Source organism: Gorilla gorilla, chromosome 13, assembly GCF_029281585.2.
Source record: "Gorilla gorilla gorilla isolate KB3781 chromosome 13, NHGRI_mGorGor1-v2.1_pri, whole genome shotgun sequence".
Lineage (NCBI taxonomy): Eukaryota > Metazoa > Chordata > Mammalia > Primates > Hominidae > Gorilla > Gorilla gorilla.
In genome coordinates, this window is record NC_073237.2 from 17,675,015 (window position 1) to 17,691,045 (window position 16,031).

General features: G+C 43.2%; 1 protein-coding gene across 1 annotated transcript in view; it reads left to right on the plus strand.

Annotated features, from left to right (window-relative positions):
- Positions 1-1,704: 1,704 nt before the first annotated feature.
- LOC101139703 (uncharacterized) overlaps positions 1,705-16,031 on the plus strand; it is a 52,473-nt gene continuing 38,146 nt past the window's right edge. Inside the window, exons 1-4 of the mRNA XM_055350949.2 lie at positions 1,705-1,748; positions 2,298-2,474; positions 2,654-2,858; positions 3,333-3,489. Of these exons, the coding sequence (XP_055206924.1) occupies positions 1,705-1,748; positions 2,298-2,474; positions 2,654-2,858; positions 3,333-3,489 (583 nt within the window). The remainder of the gene's footprint in view (positions 1,749-2,297; positions 2,475-2,653; positions 2,859-3,332; positions 3,490-16,031) is intronic.

The window sequence follows — 16,031 nt, forward strand, 5'->3', positions numbered from 1 at the left end:
AGCCTGAACAACATGATGTAACCCCATCTCTACAAAAAATACAAAAATTAGCTGTGTGTGGTGGCATGTGCCTGTGGTCCCACCCTGAAGTAGGAGGATCAATTGAGCACGGAAGGTCAAGGCTGCAGTGAGCAGTGATTGTGCCACTGCATTTCAGACTGAGCTACAGAGAAAAAAAAAATCTCAGCTCAAGAACAAGCATTCCTCCAAGAAGCCCTCCCTGTTGTTCCTCTGGAATCCCACAGTCCCCATCCTTCCCCTGTAGTTCTGACCCCATGGGGCTGGCAGTAGATATATCCAACTTTGTCTCCCCTAGACTAGACAGCCCTCTAGATCAGGCCTAGGAGTGGACAGTAAAACTTAGAGAGTGCAACAGGTGAAGAGAGACGTGACTGACTCCCTCCTCTTTAGCTTCCCTTGACAGCTTCCTCTCAGACTGCCCCAGCTGATATCCTGCCCAGAAACACACATGCTTGCAAATCCAGCCACTAACCATTGACCTGTCTTGGACTCAAGTGTGAAGAGCCAGCCAAGGAATGCAGACCTGGAAGCCTAGGGTGTATGTGTGTGTATTTGTAGTGAAGTGACAATCCCACCCAAGCTCCAGACAGACCCTGGCGGCCCATTCTGCAGACGTTGGTGAGGTTGGTATTTCTGTGGAGGTGTCAGCAAAGGTTGAATGTGCCAGGCATGAGGCAAAGGCCAAGGTTTAGGGGGACTTCTACACACCCACCTGCCCCCTTGCCTTGTCCAGCCAGAAAGCAGAGAGCAGTGGCATCTGCCCAGCACAGAGGCAGATGGGTGGATCCACTCACCCGAGGATAGAGCAGGGAAGATGGGACAGGAGAAATCCAAGAGGGCTTCTCAGGGGAGGAGGCGTGTAGTTTGGCTTAGATACAGAGGCTAGACAGGGGCCTGAGCAGATGAGTAGGGGACTGGGCATTTGAAGCCAAGAGTCTTGCCCCTCCCTACCCCTTTCTTTGCACCCTCATACTCGAGCATTTATTAGCAACTTGTGCTAACCACTGAGCTAAGCTGACCTCCAAGTAATTAGAAAGCTTAAGTAAACCAACATCTGTAGATGAGAAAGGTGAATGAGGACCTACTGTTACAAAGGCAAGGTAATTTGAGGCTGCAATGAGCTATGAGCAACTGTGTTCCAGCCTGGGAGACAGAATGTAAAAAAATAGTAATAACAGAAAGTGTACATCAATCTCAATTTTTTTAAAAAAGGCAGATGGTTTTACAGTTGTTTTATCAAAACTCAAAGAACAGGAAAGCCCAAATTATTTCAACAAAGTCAGACCTTTTAAACAGATGATAGCTGCCCAAGTCATTTTTATGAAACTTCTTTATATCAAAACCTAAGTCTAAAAAGAGAAAAGTGTTGACCTTGATACGGGCTGTGTTAGGCAGAGATTTCAATGAAGTCCTCTCTGAAGAGGTGACATTTGATCTTAGACCTGAAGCACCAGAAAGAGGCAGCCAAGCCAGGAAGAGGCAGGAATGGGAAGGTCTAGGGAAAGACTGGTCCTGGCAGGCGGAACTGCAGTGGCAAAGGCCCAGCGGTGATCAGGAGCTTGGCATTTGGAAAAATAAAGAGTGTGTGTGACTGGACAGCGTGAGCAAGTGGGCAGAGGAGGAGATTGTGATAGGGTGTGCACTGGTCAGGCCACCTAGGTCCTGGAGCCCACAGTGAGAAGCATGGGCTTGACTCTGAGGGCAAAGGAGAGCCACGGAGAGTTTGGGTAAAGGGGAAAGTTGGCATTTAATTTTATAGCTTTCTGAAGTTTGTTTTGTTTTCTTAGAAACAATGTCTCAGTCTGTTACCCAAAATGGGGTGCAGCTCAAAATATTTTCCAATCTATCTTGTGATTTTTTTTTGATCCAATGATTTAGAGGTGGGTTGTTAAATTTTCACATATTTTCAGATGTCCAATATTTCTTACTGTTGTTAGTTTCTAATTCTGTTTCAGTCAGATAACTTACTTGTTTTCCCTGTCTCTCCTGTCTTCTGATCCTGTTTTTCCATTGACTACCATTTTTAAAATAAACTTATTTCAATGTGTCATTTACAATCCTATTTTAATTTTTTGCTCTATCTCTGAAGTGGTTGTTCCAGGGATTATAATGTGCTTTTTCATTTTTCCAACGAATGAAGAACGAAGTGATCGACTTCTTGCCTCTGCCGGGGCTCTGAAGCGCTGCTCCGAGGCGGTGGATGGAGGGTGTCAGGCGTGACATCAAGAGCTCTGCAGCCAGGGCCTGGGGCAACCTCCCGCTCCACCTCCCCGGAGCCTCGCAGCCAGCATCCCCAGCGGCCCGTGCGCCCCGGCCAGGAGGGACCTCAGCGCTGTGGCGGCTGCAGACCTCACCTGGGCAGGCCCCGGGCTGCATGCAGACCGCCGGGCACCCAGGACCCTAGAGGCAACCAGCGGTCTGAATCCGCACAGCGGCCCTGGGGAATGGATGGTGTACAGGGGACAAAGCTACACATGTCTTTCATTTTGGAGTGGGGAAAAAAGAAAAAATGGAAATGAAAGATAGAAAATGTGTGGGCTGTCCGTCCTTTCCTTTGCTCCTGAGCGCTCTCTGGGGTGGGGGGCTCAGCGAGCTTCAAGAGGTGGCCGAGATTCCCCCACCTCGCCCCCAGATCCCCGGGAGAGGTCAGCACGGCCCCTCCCGTGGGTGTCACAGAGACCGATGCGGGTCCCGCTCCCCGGGAAGGAGTGGGTCTGGGTCCAGTCCGCAGGACCCCCTCGCGGACGCTGACGCAGAATGGAGTTGAGGTGGCAGCAGCGCTGGACCCCAGGGTCCCTGCCTGCCTCCTGGGGAGCCCGGTGACCCAGGCAGCCCTGGTGAGGCCGCAGGAGTCTGGGCCCTAGCGACGCCCCCGGGCTCCCACAGGACGAATGTAGACGGTGAGGACAAGGACGTCCTGCTGCCCTCGGGACTGTCCCTCCAGCCCCCAGCTTTCCGTGGCTATTGGGCCCCCTCTGCAGAGGGGCAGGGGAGCCCACCCTGGATCCTGAGGCGCCGAGCTTGAGGGACCCCAGAGCTCCGACCAGGCCGCTTTCTTTGCGGATGTGAAGCTGAGGTCCCGAGGAGGGCAGGGGCAGGTCCCGGGCGCTCCTCAGGCAAAGTGAGCCGATTTAGGGGCTGGGGTCACAGGATGGGCTTCTGCCACCTCTAGGGCCCTAGTGCCCGGGAGGATGAGAGACTGGGGGCCTTTCGTCCACCCCTGGGGCTGGGCAGACGCTCAGCCTGTGCAACCCGAAGCTGCTTCTGCCCAGTCCCAGCCGCGGCCCCTTTAAGAGGGGGTGGTGCTTCAGCCTGGCGCCAGGGACGCTGCCAGCACGCAGGCCCCGACGGAAGCCGAGACTGCGCTTCCTGCGAGGCCCGGGCAGCATCGGCGGCGAGGTCAGAGCGAGTCTCGGAGAAGATGTGGTGGCTTCCGTTTGTTGGTGGAGGAGGTGGCAGGCCTCGGCGGTAAGTGGAGGGGGATGAACCCCACCTGGAACCCTCTGGGTCTCCCTACTCCTTCTCGGCCGCTCCCTGCTTTCGGGCCCTGACTTCTAAGTGGGCATCTGGGCCCGAGTCATCAGCGTTGGGGCGGTTGTGGGATCCTGGCCTCGGCAGCGTCCACACCCCCGCCGGGAAGGCTATGCCCCTGTCCGACCCGCGTCCAGCCTATAGGAGCGCCCTGTCCCAGAGCCGGCGGTGAAGCGCTGGGCTGGGTCCTTCCGAGCCCCACGGGCCTCTGAGCTGGGGTGTAGGGTTATTTTTTATGCCTCAGGACCTTTAGAAAGAGACCTCGCTAGAGCAGGGGACATCTGTAGTTTCAATTCTTTGAGGAGTTTCCAGCTATTTAACTGTTTTCCATGGTGTGTACCCTAATTTTCATTTCCACCTACAGTGTATGAGTTCCCCTTTCTCCAAAACCAAACCCCCATTCCAATTTGTTTTTGTTTTTGTTATTTTGAGACGGAGTCTCTCTCTGTCTCCAAGGCTGGAATGCAGTGGCGCCATCTCGGTTCGCTGCAACCTCCACCTCCGGGTTTCAAGGAATTCTCCTGTCTCAGCCTCCTGTGTAGCTGGGACTACAGGCGCCCGCCACCAAGCCTGGCTAATTTTTGTATTTTTATTTTTAGTAGAGACGGGGTTTCACGATATTTGTCAGGCTGGTCTGAAACTCGTGACCTCAGGTGATCCGCCCGCCTTGGCCTCCCAAAGTGCTGGGATTACAGGCGTGACCCACGGCTCCCAGCCCCTCCTATTTTTAAAAAATTTTTCTAGGAATATTCAATAAGTGTGAGATTATCTGCGTGTGGTTTTGAATTACAGTATTCTAATGAATAGTTAATTTTGAGGACCTTATCTCTTATCTGTTGTTCGATTTTATATCTGTGCAGAATTGCCTGTTCAGGTTATTTGCGAAATATTAGATTGGATTCTTTTTCTACTTTGTAGTGTTTTTTGTGTACACGTTAGTTGACAACTCCTTATGAATTACATGATTGCCTGAAATTTTTGCATAATCTATGGGATGCTTTTTTATTTGGAAAGTAGTTTTCTTTGCTATGCAGAAACTTTTCACGTTGATGTAGTCCCATATTTTTTTTTTTTTTTTGCGTTTTATGCGTGTCATAATGGTCACCCATATTAGAAAATATGCATCAGTAACAAAGCATTTAATTGTCAATGAGGTTTTTCTTCCAGGGTGTTTGTTTCTTTTCCTGTTTGCAAAGGTTAGCAGAGATTCAAGTGACCCAAAATATATGCTCAACCTGTGTTTTACTTAAAAACATTTTGTGGTTTATGGTATTTTGTTTTGGCCTTCAGTTGATGGGGGGGGGGGGGCGGTTGATTTTCATACATCGTGTAAAATAAGGGTCCTGTTTCTGGCTTTTGCATCCGGATATCATTTTTCTCAAAGGTATTCATTGATCAGACTCTGCCTTCCACGTTGTGGTGTTCTTTATCAAAGTCAGTTGACTGTGTACATATTTGTATTGTTTTTGTCCTCCCTGTTTTTGTCCATAGTTCTAGGTATTTCTTTTTATGCAAGTACCATATATCTACTGCATAACTACAACTTGGCAATTTAATTTGATATCAAGGATTGTGGGTTCTCACTTTGATTGTATTTCTCAGGATTCCTTTAGGTATTCATTGCTTTTGTGGTTCCCTGTGATTTTTAGCACTATGTATTTATTTCTGTTAATTTTTTTACAACATAAAGGGCCATAATTAGGGGTACATTTTTATACATATAAATTGGGTAATGATCAAATCAGCGTACTTAGGATCTCTATTCCCTCATACAGGTATTATTTTTGTGTAAAGAGAACATTCAAAATTCTCCTTGCTCTTTAGAAAAATGTAATACGGTTAAGTCCAGTCACCAGGCTGAGGAGAACACTCAGATTTATTCCTTTAATGTTAACATAACTTTGTTTCCATAACCAATCCTTCTCCATTCCCCTTCTGTCTCCCAGACTCTGGTAACCAATATTGTGCTTTCTACTTCTTTAAGATAAACATCTTAAGATTTCACATGAGTGGTATCATGCAGTGTTTGTCTTTCTAGGCCTAGCTCATCACATTTAACATAATGTTTTCCAGGTTCATCTGGGTTGCTCTAAATGACACTGTTTGATTATTCTGATAGCCGAAGAATATTCCCCAGTGTATGTATGTGAGAGTTTCTTGATCTCTTTATCTGTGGGTGAACAGGTAAGTTGAATGTATAGCCAGTAGTGGGACTGCTAGATGGTATGGTATTTCTTTTTTTTCCTATTGTTTGCAGGACCCCCAACTGTTTTTTATAGTGTTAATACCAATTTACATTTCCACAAACAGTCCCCCTTTCTGGAAATTCATACCAGGAATTTTCTTTTTAAATATTTTAATCTTTTTGTGATGTTCATTCTAGTTGGAGTGAGATAAGATCTGAGTGTGGTTTTGATCTACATTTTTCTCATGAGTAGTAATGTTAACCACGTTTTTATAAATGTTGAATCTGTTTTCTGTCTTCTTTGCACAAATATCTACTCAGGTTATTTGCCCAATTTTGGTCTGGTTATTTCTCTGTTGTTTTGGTTTTTTGCCAGCTGTTAGTGTTACTGGCTTGTGCCTTTTCAAAAGTAACCTGTTATCCACTGTATGTTTGCCCAAACTTTTCTTATAAGTTTTAGTATGCCTTTTCATTTTGTTCGTTGTTTCTTTCCTTTTTTGGGCACAAATTCTTCAGTTTGATGCGGTCCCACATGTGTATAATTTCTTGGTTAGTGTGCTATTGGTTACTAATCAACAAAAAAAAAAATCAGTGCCAAAGCAGTCCATTGTCAGTGATTTTTCCCTTGTATTTTTGTTACTTTTTGCAAACCATGAGCATACATCCAAGTTTCCCTAAATAAACACACACTCGAGGTTGTGTTTATAAGAGCTTTATGGTTGCAAGTTTTGTGAATTATTTCTGTATTATTTAGTACCACACTTTTTGTATTATTTAGTACACTAAATATATTTTGTATTATTTAGTATAAATACAAAATAATACAAAATAAAAATATTTTTTATTATTTAGTATAAATACAAAATAATACAAAATAAAAATATTTTTTATTATTTAGTACACACTATTTGTATTATTTAGTACCACACTTTTTGCAAACCGTGAGCATACATCCAAGTTTCCCTAAATATACACACACTCGAGGTTGTGTTTATAAGAGATTTATGATTGCAAGTTTTGTGAATAATCTTTAATCCTTTTGAGTTAAAGTGTTTTTTTTTTTTTTGGTACCACAAGAGTCCTGTATTATTTAGTACCACAAGAGTCCTGTATTATTCTTTTGCATATGGATATCTAGTTTTGGAAACCTTCCCCATTGTGTTGTTTTGGTGGTGTTTCGAAAAATGTGTTCACTCTGTGTAAATTTGTGTTTATTATTGAGCGCCCTCATTTTGCTTACTGGTCTGTGTTTCTCTGTGTATGCCAGTAACATATGGGTTGGTTAACTAGGGATTTTCATTTAATTAGAACTCAGGGAATGTGATGCAGCCCATATGGTTTGTATTTCTCAGGATTGCTTTAGAAATTCAGGGTGTTTCATATTTCCACATAAATTTTGGCATTGTTTCTTTGTATTTCTTAAAACACTATTTGCCATATACTAAGTGTATATAAGTAGAGGGTACAAGGAAGATTTCGATACATGTATATGTTGAGTAATGAAAAAATCAGGTTATTTAGCATCTCTTCACCTCATAGTTACTACTGTTTGAGTGGTGACAACATTCAGAATCTTTCCTTATAGCTACTTTGAAATATATGATACATTTTTATTAAGGCTAGTCACTCTGCTGTAGAATAGAAGACCAGAATTGATTACTGTCATCTAAGAGTAACTTTGTACCCATTACTGATTCCTTCCCAGACCCTCTCCACCTCCCCAGCAGCCTCTGGTAATCCCTATTGAACTTTCTACTTCTAGGAGATAAAGCTTTTTTCAGTCTACATGTCTGAGATCACGTGGCATGGGACTTTCTCTACCAGGCTCATTTGTTGGACCTGATGTTCTCCAGGTTTCTTCATGTGGCTGCAGATGGCAGGATTTCCCAAAGCTTTATGGCTGAAACATATTCCGTGGTGTATCTGTATGGCAGTTTCTTCATCCCTGCAGCTGTGTACGGACAGGTAGGTTGGTTTTGTACCTTGGCCACAGTTAGGAGTGCTTTAGTACCCATGGGAAGGCGGGTAACTGTCTTCAACCTAGGGATTTCAAGTGCTTTAATTGTGGAACCAGTGATGGGGCTTCTAGCTGACATGGTAGTTGTACTGTGAATTTTTTCAGGAACCTCTAGCTGTTTTTCATAGTGTGTATACTAATTTACATCCCCACCAATAGCATTTAAGAGGTTTCTCTTCTGTAAGTCTACACTGGCTGTCACCTTTAAAAATTTGTGTTTTGTTTGTTTTTGGTAGTATTCATTCTGAGTGGAATGAGATGGACTCTTAGTGTGGTTTTTGTGGACATTTTTGTGAGGATTGGTGATGTCGAGAAAGTTATTTGAGAAATCCCCACATCGTTTTCCATGGTGTCTGAACTAGTTTGCATTTCTACCAACAGCAGACCAGCATCCTCTCCTCCTCTGCCTCGCTGGCATTCATTCTTGTGGACTGTGTCATAATTGTCATTCTGACCAGTGTGAAATACTATCTCATGGGCCTTTTGCTTTGCATTTCTCTGATGATTACTGAGGTAGAGAAATGTCCTGTCCGTTGGTTGCTATAAACCTTCCTTTGAGATGTGTGTTTTCATGCCCTTTGCCCTTTCTTCACTGAGTTTTTGTTTTGCTGATTTATTTGCTTAACATTTTTGAGGTAGATCCTGGATATCAGACTTCATGAGATGCATACGTGGGGACATTTTCTCCCATTGTGTAGGCTTTCTGTTTACTCTGTTGGTAATTTCTTCTGTTGTTCAGCAGCTCTTTTGTATATTAGGTCCCACTTGTCAATAATTGTTTTAGTTGCACTTGCTTTTGGGGACTTAGGCATATCCATGCTGTGCCAAATCCTCTGTCGGGAAGTGTATTTCCTAGGTTCCCTTGCAGGCTTTTAATAGTTTGAGTTCTTGCATTTACAGCTTTCATTCATCTTGAGTTAATTTCTGTACATGGTGAGACACAGGGGCCCACTGTTTTTCTTCTGCAACTGGCTAGCCATTTTATCCCAGCACCATCTATTGAGAGGGGGGAGTTCTTTCTCCAAAGCTTGTTTGTGTGGTTTTTGTTGAAGATCAAGAAACAGTGTCAACCTGGTGTTTGATGTCCAATGTTCACCAGGCTCCAGGTGGACACCTCTAGAAATAGATCTTTACAGATGAGAATTTGGAACTGGTTTGCTGACCTGTTTTAGTCGGAATGAATTCCTGACCTTCTTGTCAGGAGGAGACAGAAACCTGATCATCTGTAGTGTACGGTGGTATTGTGATTACTTAAATCATCAAATGTGGTTATTGGGAATGATGTGTTTTTTCAAGTGGTATATGAGAGGTAAAATTGCTATTGTAGTTGACTGTTGCAGTTATAATTTTGTCAACATGGTCTGTAAGAGTGCAATGGAGTCGGCCCGGCGCGGTGGCTCACGTCTGTAATCCCAGTACTTTGGGAGGCCAAGACGGGCCGATCATGAGGTCAGGAGATGGAGACCATCCTGGCTAACACAGTGAGACCCGTCTCTACTAAAAATACAAAAAATTAGCCACGCGTGGTGGCACACGCCTGTAGTCCCAGCTACTCGGGAGGCTGAGGCAGGAGAATCACTTGAACCCGGGAGGCAGAGGTTGCAGTGAGCCGAGATTGTGCCACTGCACTCCAGCCTGGCGACAGTGGGAGACTCAGTCTAAAAAAAAGAAAAAGAAAAAATAGAATCTGATGCCTGATGATCTGATGATCTGAGGTGGAACAATTTCAGCCCAAAGCCATCCCCACTCCATGGAAAAATTATCTTTCACAAAACCAGTCCCTGGTGTCAAAACTTTGGGGACCACTGCTGTAGGCAGTTATATCACAATAGTAATATCTAAACATGGGAAAGATACAGTAAAAACATAGTACATTGGGAGACCGAGGCGGGCGGATCACCTGAGGTCAGAAGTTCGAGACCAGCCTGACCAACATGGAGAAACTCCATCTGTACTAAAAATACAAAATTAGCTGGGCATGCTGGCGTGGGCCTGTAATCCCAGCTACTCGTTAGGCTGAGGCAGGAGAGTTACTTGAACCCCAGAGGCAGAGGTTGCAGTGAGCCAAGATCGTGCCATTGCACTCCAGCCTGGGCAACAAAATAAAACTCCTTCTCAAAAAAAAGAAAGAAAGAAAAAAATATATGTATATTACAAAAGTTAGAGAGAGTGGTACACCAGTATAGGACACTTAGCATGAACAGAGGTTGCAGGACTGGCAGTTGCTCTGATGAGTCAGCGAGTACTTGGTGAGTGAATGCGAAGGCCTGGGATATTACTGTACATAACTATAGACTTTATATGCACTGTACACTTAGGCTACACTAAATGTATTTAAAATTTTTCTTTCTTTAACAAGTTCATCTTAGCTTATCGTAACTTTATAAACTTTTAATTTTTTTAATTTTTTGATTCTTATAATAACACATGTTAAAACAAAAACACATTGAACAGCTGTACAGAAATACTTTATATCCCTATTCGATAAGCTTATTTTTATTTTTTATGTTTTAAACTTTTTTCTTAAAAACTAAGATACAAACACACACACTAGCTTAGCCCTGTAAGGGTCTGGATAATCAATATCACTGTCTTCCATCTCCAAATCTTGTCCCAGTGAAAGGTCTTCAGGGTCTTCAAGGGCAATAACATACATGCAGCTGTCATCTTCTATGATAGCAAGGCTTTCTTCTGGAAGAACTCCTGAAAGACCTTCCCGACGCTGTTTTATAGTTAATTATTTCTAATGAGTAGAAGTACTACACTCTAAAATATGAATAAAATGTATAGTATTGTAAATACTGTTGATCCTTGAACAGTGCAAGGGTTAGGGGACCAGCTCCTGTGCAGTTGAAAATCCATATATAACTCTGGGCTATCCCCAAACTTAACTACTAATAGCCTATTAACTGCAAGCTTTGCTGATCAAATAAACAATTAATGCATACTTTGTTAATTGTATACTGTATTATAATAAAGAAAGAGAAAAGAAAATTCTATTAAGAAAATCATAAGGAGGAGAAAATATGTTTACTGTTCATTAAGTGAAAGCGGATCATCATAAAGGTCTTCGTCTGCATATTCATGTTGAGCAGCCTGAGGAAGAGAAGAGGAGAAGTTGATCCTGTTGTCTCAGGGATGGGAGAAGCAGAAGGAAATTTGCATATAAGTGAACTTGTGCATTTCAAATCCATGCTGTTCAAGGAGCAACTGTACATAAACTAGTCACGTGGTCATTTATTATCATTACCAAGTATGACATATGGTACATAATTAGATGTGCTAACCTTTAATGCCACTGACAAATGTAGTGGGTTTGCTTATACCAGCCTCACTGCAAACACATGAGTAATGCGTTGTGCTATGATGTCATCATGGCCACAGTGTTACTAGATGGTAAGAATTTTTCAGCTCTGTTATCTTAAGCGACCACCATTGTATGCAGTATAGCATTTACCAAAAAACCATTATGCCACACAGGACCATATTTGGGGCTTTTAGTGTCCCCTGTCCCCAAGATCCTTCTATTCAAAATGTGAGCTCATGCATGGTTTAAAATTTGTGATGGTGTGCAGTGGACACATGGGGGATTGACATATTTTTTTCTTTACTTTTGAATATTTGGATTTTTTTTTTTCAAGACAGAGTCTCACTCTGTCGCCCAGGCTGGAGTGCAGTGGCGCGATCTTAGCTCACTGCAAGCTCGCAAGCTCTACCTTCTGGGTTCATGCCATTCTCCTGCCTCAGCCTCCTGAGTAGCTGGGACTACAGGTGCCCACCACCAGGCCCAGCTAATTTTTTATATTTTTAGTCGAGACTGGATTTCACCATATTAGCCACGATGTTCTTGATCTCCTGACCTCATGATCCACCCACCTTGGCCTTCCAAAGTGCTGGGATTACAGGTGTGAGCCACCACGCCCAGCCGAAGATGACTTCTTAAAATAGACACAAAGTATGAAAATACTTGTAGCCCAAGTAAATTCTTATTAGAGGGAATCCACTGAAGAGGAGTAATCATATGCATACAATGACATGTTATATAATAGATGTTAGTCAGCTGATACTTGTTCAATGGGCTCATGGACAAATGCACATAATATTAAGGTTAGAAGGTATTCATGACTTTACATAATCAAATTGTATCTGGACCAATGTAGAACAACTAAGACTAATATGACAGCCTTCCCTCAGGGGCTACCCAGTCAACTTGCAGATTGACGACATTGAAACCCATCCCTCAGGGATTTTGTTCTCACCGAAATAGACACTTATTCTGGGTATGAACTCACCCTTTACATTTGCAATTGTTCTGCTGGTACTACCATGAGTGAACTTAAATAATTTGTTATTCACCATCATGATATCCCATACAACATTGTTTTTGACTAAGGAATTCATTTCACTGCAAAAGAAAAAAATATGGTGTTAGGCTCATGTTTGTGCAATTCATTGGATTTACAACATAATCCCCATCACCTAGAAGAATCTGACATGATGGAATGGAATCATGTAACTCAGTTAATGCTCCCAGCTGGTAAACAACACATAGTGAGGTTGGGATGTTGTCCTACAGTGTGTGATGCTCATATGGCCATTCTGGAGACTTGTGTCCACAGTGAGGTGGATGGGGTTGGGGGCCTCTCGGCTGTAGTACTCATGGATCAGCACAGAGTGCTCTGTGATGTCATGGCCTGCAGCGTACCACCCCAAGATGAGCTCATTTGGAGAAACTTTTTATGCAGTTCATACATGTTCTTAGCAAATTCCATGTCAACAGCCAGTTCATCTGACTCATTGTGTGACACTGAAAAGCAATTGGTGACCTCCACTGAGTGTTTGTTGACAGTTCCCAACAGGGTCCCGATAACTCGGGCAGCACCCTTGTTGCGTCTCTCGTAGCTGTCCACAGTGGAGGCCAAAATGACTGGGTGCAGCCTGACCAAACGGCCACCAGGGAAGGGCCCTGGAAGAGCAGGACCAGGCAGAGCGGGTGCTGGGGTCTGTGCTGGAGCTTGCGCTGAGGCCAGGGTCTGGCTTTAGATGACAGGTTTCATTAAGTGGAAGCTGAAATACCATTTGGGGATATTTAGTTCTTCTTGAAACTAACGGTAAAGAAAACAGCAGACCTATTAACAGGTAATTGATCTAGAGATAGCCAAGGTGAAATTGGGTTTCTCTATTCAGTAGGGGCAGGGAGGACTATGTGTGGAACGCAGGATTATTTCAGTCATTCCATGTGTGATAGTACATGAAAGAGATGAGCAGTTGTAGTGCTGTTCACTGTGCAAAAGTATCCCTTCTTCCTAATGTGGGAGGGCTGCTTTTGCAAATATGTCTGTGCTATTTCTCACTGGTCCTGTCTCTTCTGTTCTTGGAATCAAACTCAGTCCATGACAGATCCCACTACTAGCTGAATTTCTTTATTAGTCCTATCACAAATGAAATTTTGTATGAGCACCTCAGGGGATTTCTTTAATTTTGCAAAAGTATGTCATCCTAATTTATTATTTTTTTCCTAAGATCTGGCAATGAGCATCGGTTCTCTGCTTCCTATCTTACCCTGCTCACTCACAGCTGCTTCAGGTGACCTCCTTTTTAGGTTCAGAGTTATGGCTGACCTCTGCTTTAATCAAAACGAATGTATTTTGGTTTCTCATTTTGTTTATTGCTTCTATCTCCAAATTAGAAATCCTAGAGCTCATTAGATTTACTTTTATGTTTATTTTTGAAAGAGCATCCTGCTCTGTCACCCAGGCTGGAATGCAGTGGTACAATGACTGCTCATTGCGGCCTTGACCTCCTGGGCTCAAGTGATTCTCCTGCCTCAGCCTCCCGAGTAGCTGGGATTACAGGCACCTGCCACCACACCTGGCTAATGTTTGTATTTTTAGTAGAGACAGGGTTTCACCATGTTGGCCAGCTGGTCTCGAACTCCTGATCTCAGGTGATCTGCCCACCTTGACCTCCCAAAGTGCTGGGATTACAGGTGTGAGCTACCGTGCCCAGCCGATTTTTATGACCATGAATGGGGACAGATTTCTTAAACAGATCACAAAGAGCCATAGTTTTAAGGGAATAAATTGATAAATTAGACTATATTCAAATTAAGAATTTCTGTTTATTAAGAGACACCACTAAGTGACAAGACAAGTTGCAGAGTGGAAACAGATCTATGAACACATAGAACTGACAGAGGGCTCACATCAACAATATGTAAAGAGCTCTTAAAAATCACTAAGAGAAAGAACAATGGGTAAAACACTTAAACGTGTAATTTATAAAAGCAAAACTTGAATGTGTTCAGCTTTCTTAATATTCATGTAAATGCAAATTAACATCACAACAGGATAACATATCCTCCAAAATGGCTAAAATGTAAAAGATAGAACACCAAGTGTTGGAGAGAATCTGGAGAAACAAGAACTCTCATCACTGCTGGAGGGGATACTGTGTTTGGCATTGAATAAAGGTTCTAGAAAGGAACACATTTAGGACTCAGGTATTTCACTCTTAGGATAACAGAAACGCATGCACATCTGCATCAAAAGACATCTATGGAAATGTGTGTGGCATCATTCTCTGTCATTGGAAAAATATCTTGAAACAAAACCCAAATGTGACTTCTGTTTTCCAGCTTGGAAGCTGTCACTCCTGTCCTCACAACAACAACAAAAAACACCTTGAACAAACTGAAAATTACAACTTTTCTTAGATCCATCAGAGACTTGAGGTTAACAGGGCAAACCATTATCCCCCAAATTGGAGAGGCAGTGAGTCCCAGCCTAACAGGATCGGAGGCTGGCCACTGGAGCCAGAACCACGGTGGGAAGACTTACATGTAAACAACAAATCGCTGGAGGCTCCATGCACATAAACTTGAGAATTAAGAATTAAGGGAGCCCAGTCTTAGGGGGCCCTACACTTTCATGAACCTCCAAGGGCTCTGCCAGACGCTCTTATGCACATCAGAGAAAAATTCCCTCTTGCTTCCCACAGGGAAGGGGAAAAGTAACTACTTTGAAATATGCCCTGGGTGTTCCGTTCTCCTTAGCAAAAGCCTGCCCCAGGGAAACTATTTCACAAGAGTCTAACCACCTTGGGCTTTAGCAGGGCCTAACACATGTTAGAATAAGAATAAAAATTGCATCAAACTTTTCTTCAGAACCCATGCAAGCAAGCAAGAAAATTCCACCAACCTAAAATTCTGTATCCTGCAAAATTATCTTTCCAAAGTGAAGAAAAATAAAGACTTTCTCAGACAAACAAATTTTCTGTCAGTAGATCTGTCAAAATGTTAAAAGAAGTTATCCAGAGAGAAGAAAATGATACAGGCTAAAAACTTGGATCTACATAAAGAAAAAAGGTTTTAGAGAAGGAAGAAAGGGGCTTCCTGCCTCCCTCCTCCATGGGGCACTGGTGCTATGCCCAGCACCCAGATGCCCCTACCCAATGCTGAATAAGAACACAGAGCACCGTGAATGGCTGGCTCTAAAAGGAAAAGTGGAAGACTTGTGTTCTCAACCCACAGCTGCTACTGCTACATTTAAAGACACTGCAGTGAACATTGTAAGTTCTCTGGCTCATGGAGGGAGGAATCTATTCCAAAGACTCTGAGAAAAACTGTAAGTTAAACAAAAATATGGTGAAAGCTGGTTCCTGAGCTTTATTGATGTTAATAATGCACCTTATTGGCCAGGCACAGTGGCTCATGACTGTGATCCTAGCACTTTGGGAGGCCAATGTGGGAGGATCACAAGGTCAGAAGATCGAGACCAGCCTGACCAATCTGGTGAAACCCTGTCTCTACTAAAAATACAAAAATTACCTGGGTGTGGTGGCACGTGCCTGTAATCCCAGCGACTCAGGAAGCTGAGGTAGGAGAATCGCTTGAACCCGGCAGGTGGAGGTTGCTGTGAACTGAGACGGCACCACTCCACTACAGCCTGGTGACAGAGGAAGACTACCTCTCAAAAAACAAACAAAAAAACAAAAACAAGAAAACAAAAAACTGGTCACCTTTTCACCATATACAAAAATTAACTCAGGTTGGATTAAAGATTTAATTTTAAGACCTCAAACTACAATAATCCTAGAAGAAAAACTTCAAAAGTACCATTCTGGATATGGGCTATGGGAAATAATTCATCACTAAGTCTTCAAAAGAAATTGCAACAAAAGCAAAAGTTGACAAATGGGACCTAATTAAACTAAAGAGCTGCCCACAGCAAAGGAAACCATCAGCAGAGTAAACAACCTACAGAATGGGGGAAATTA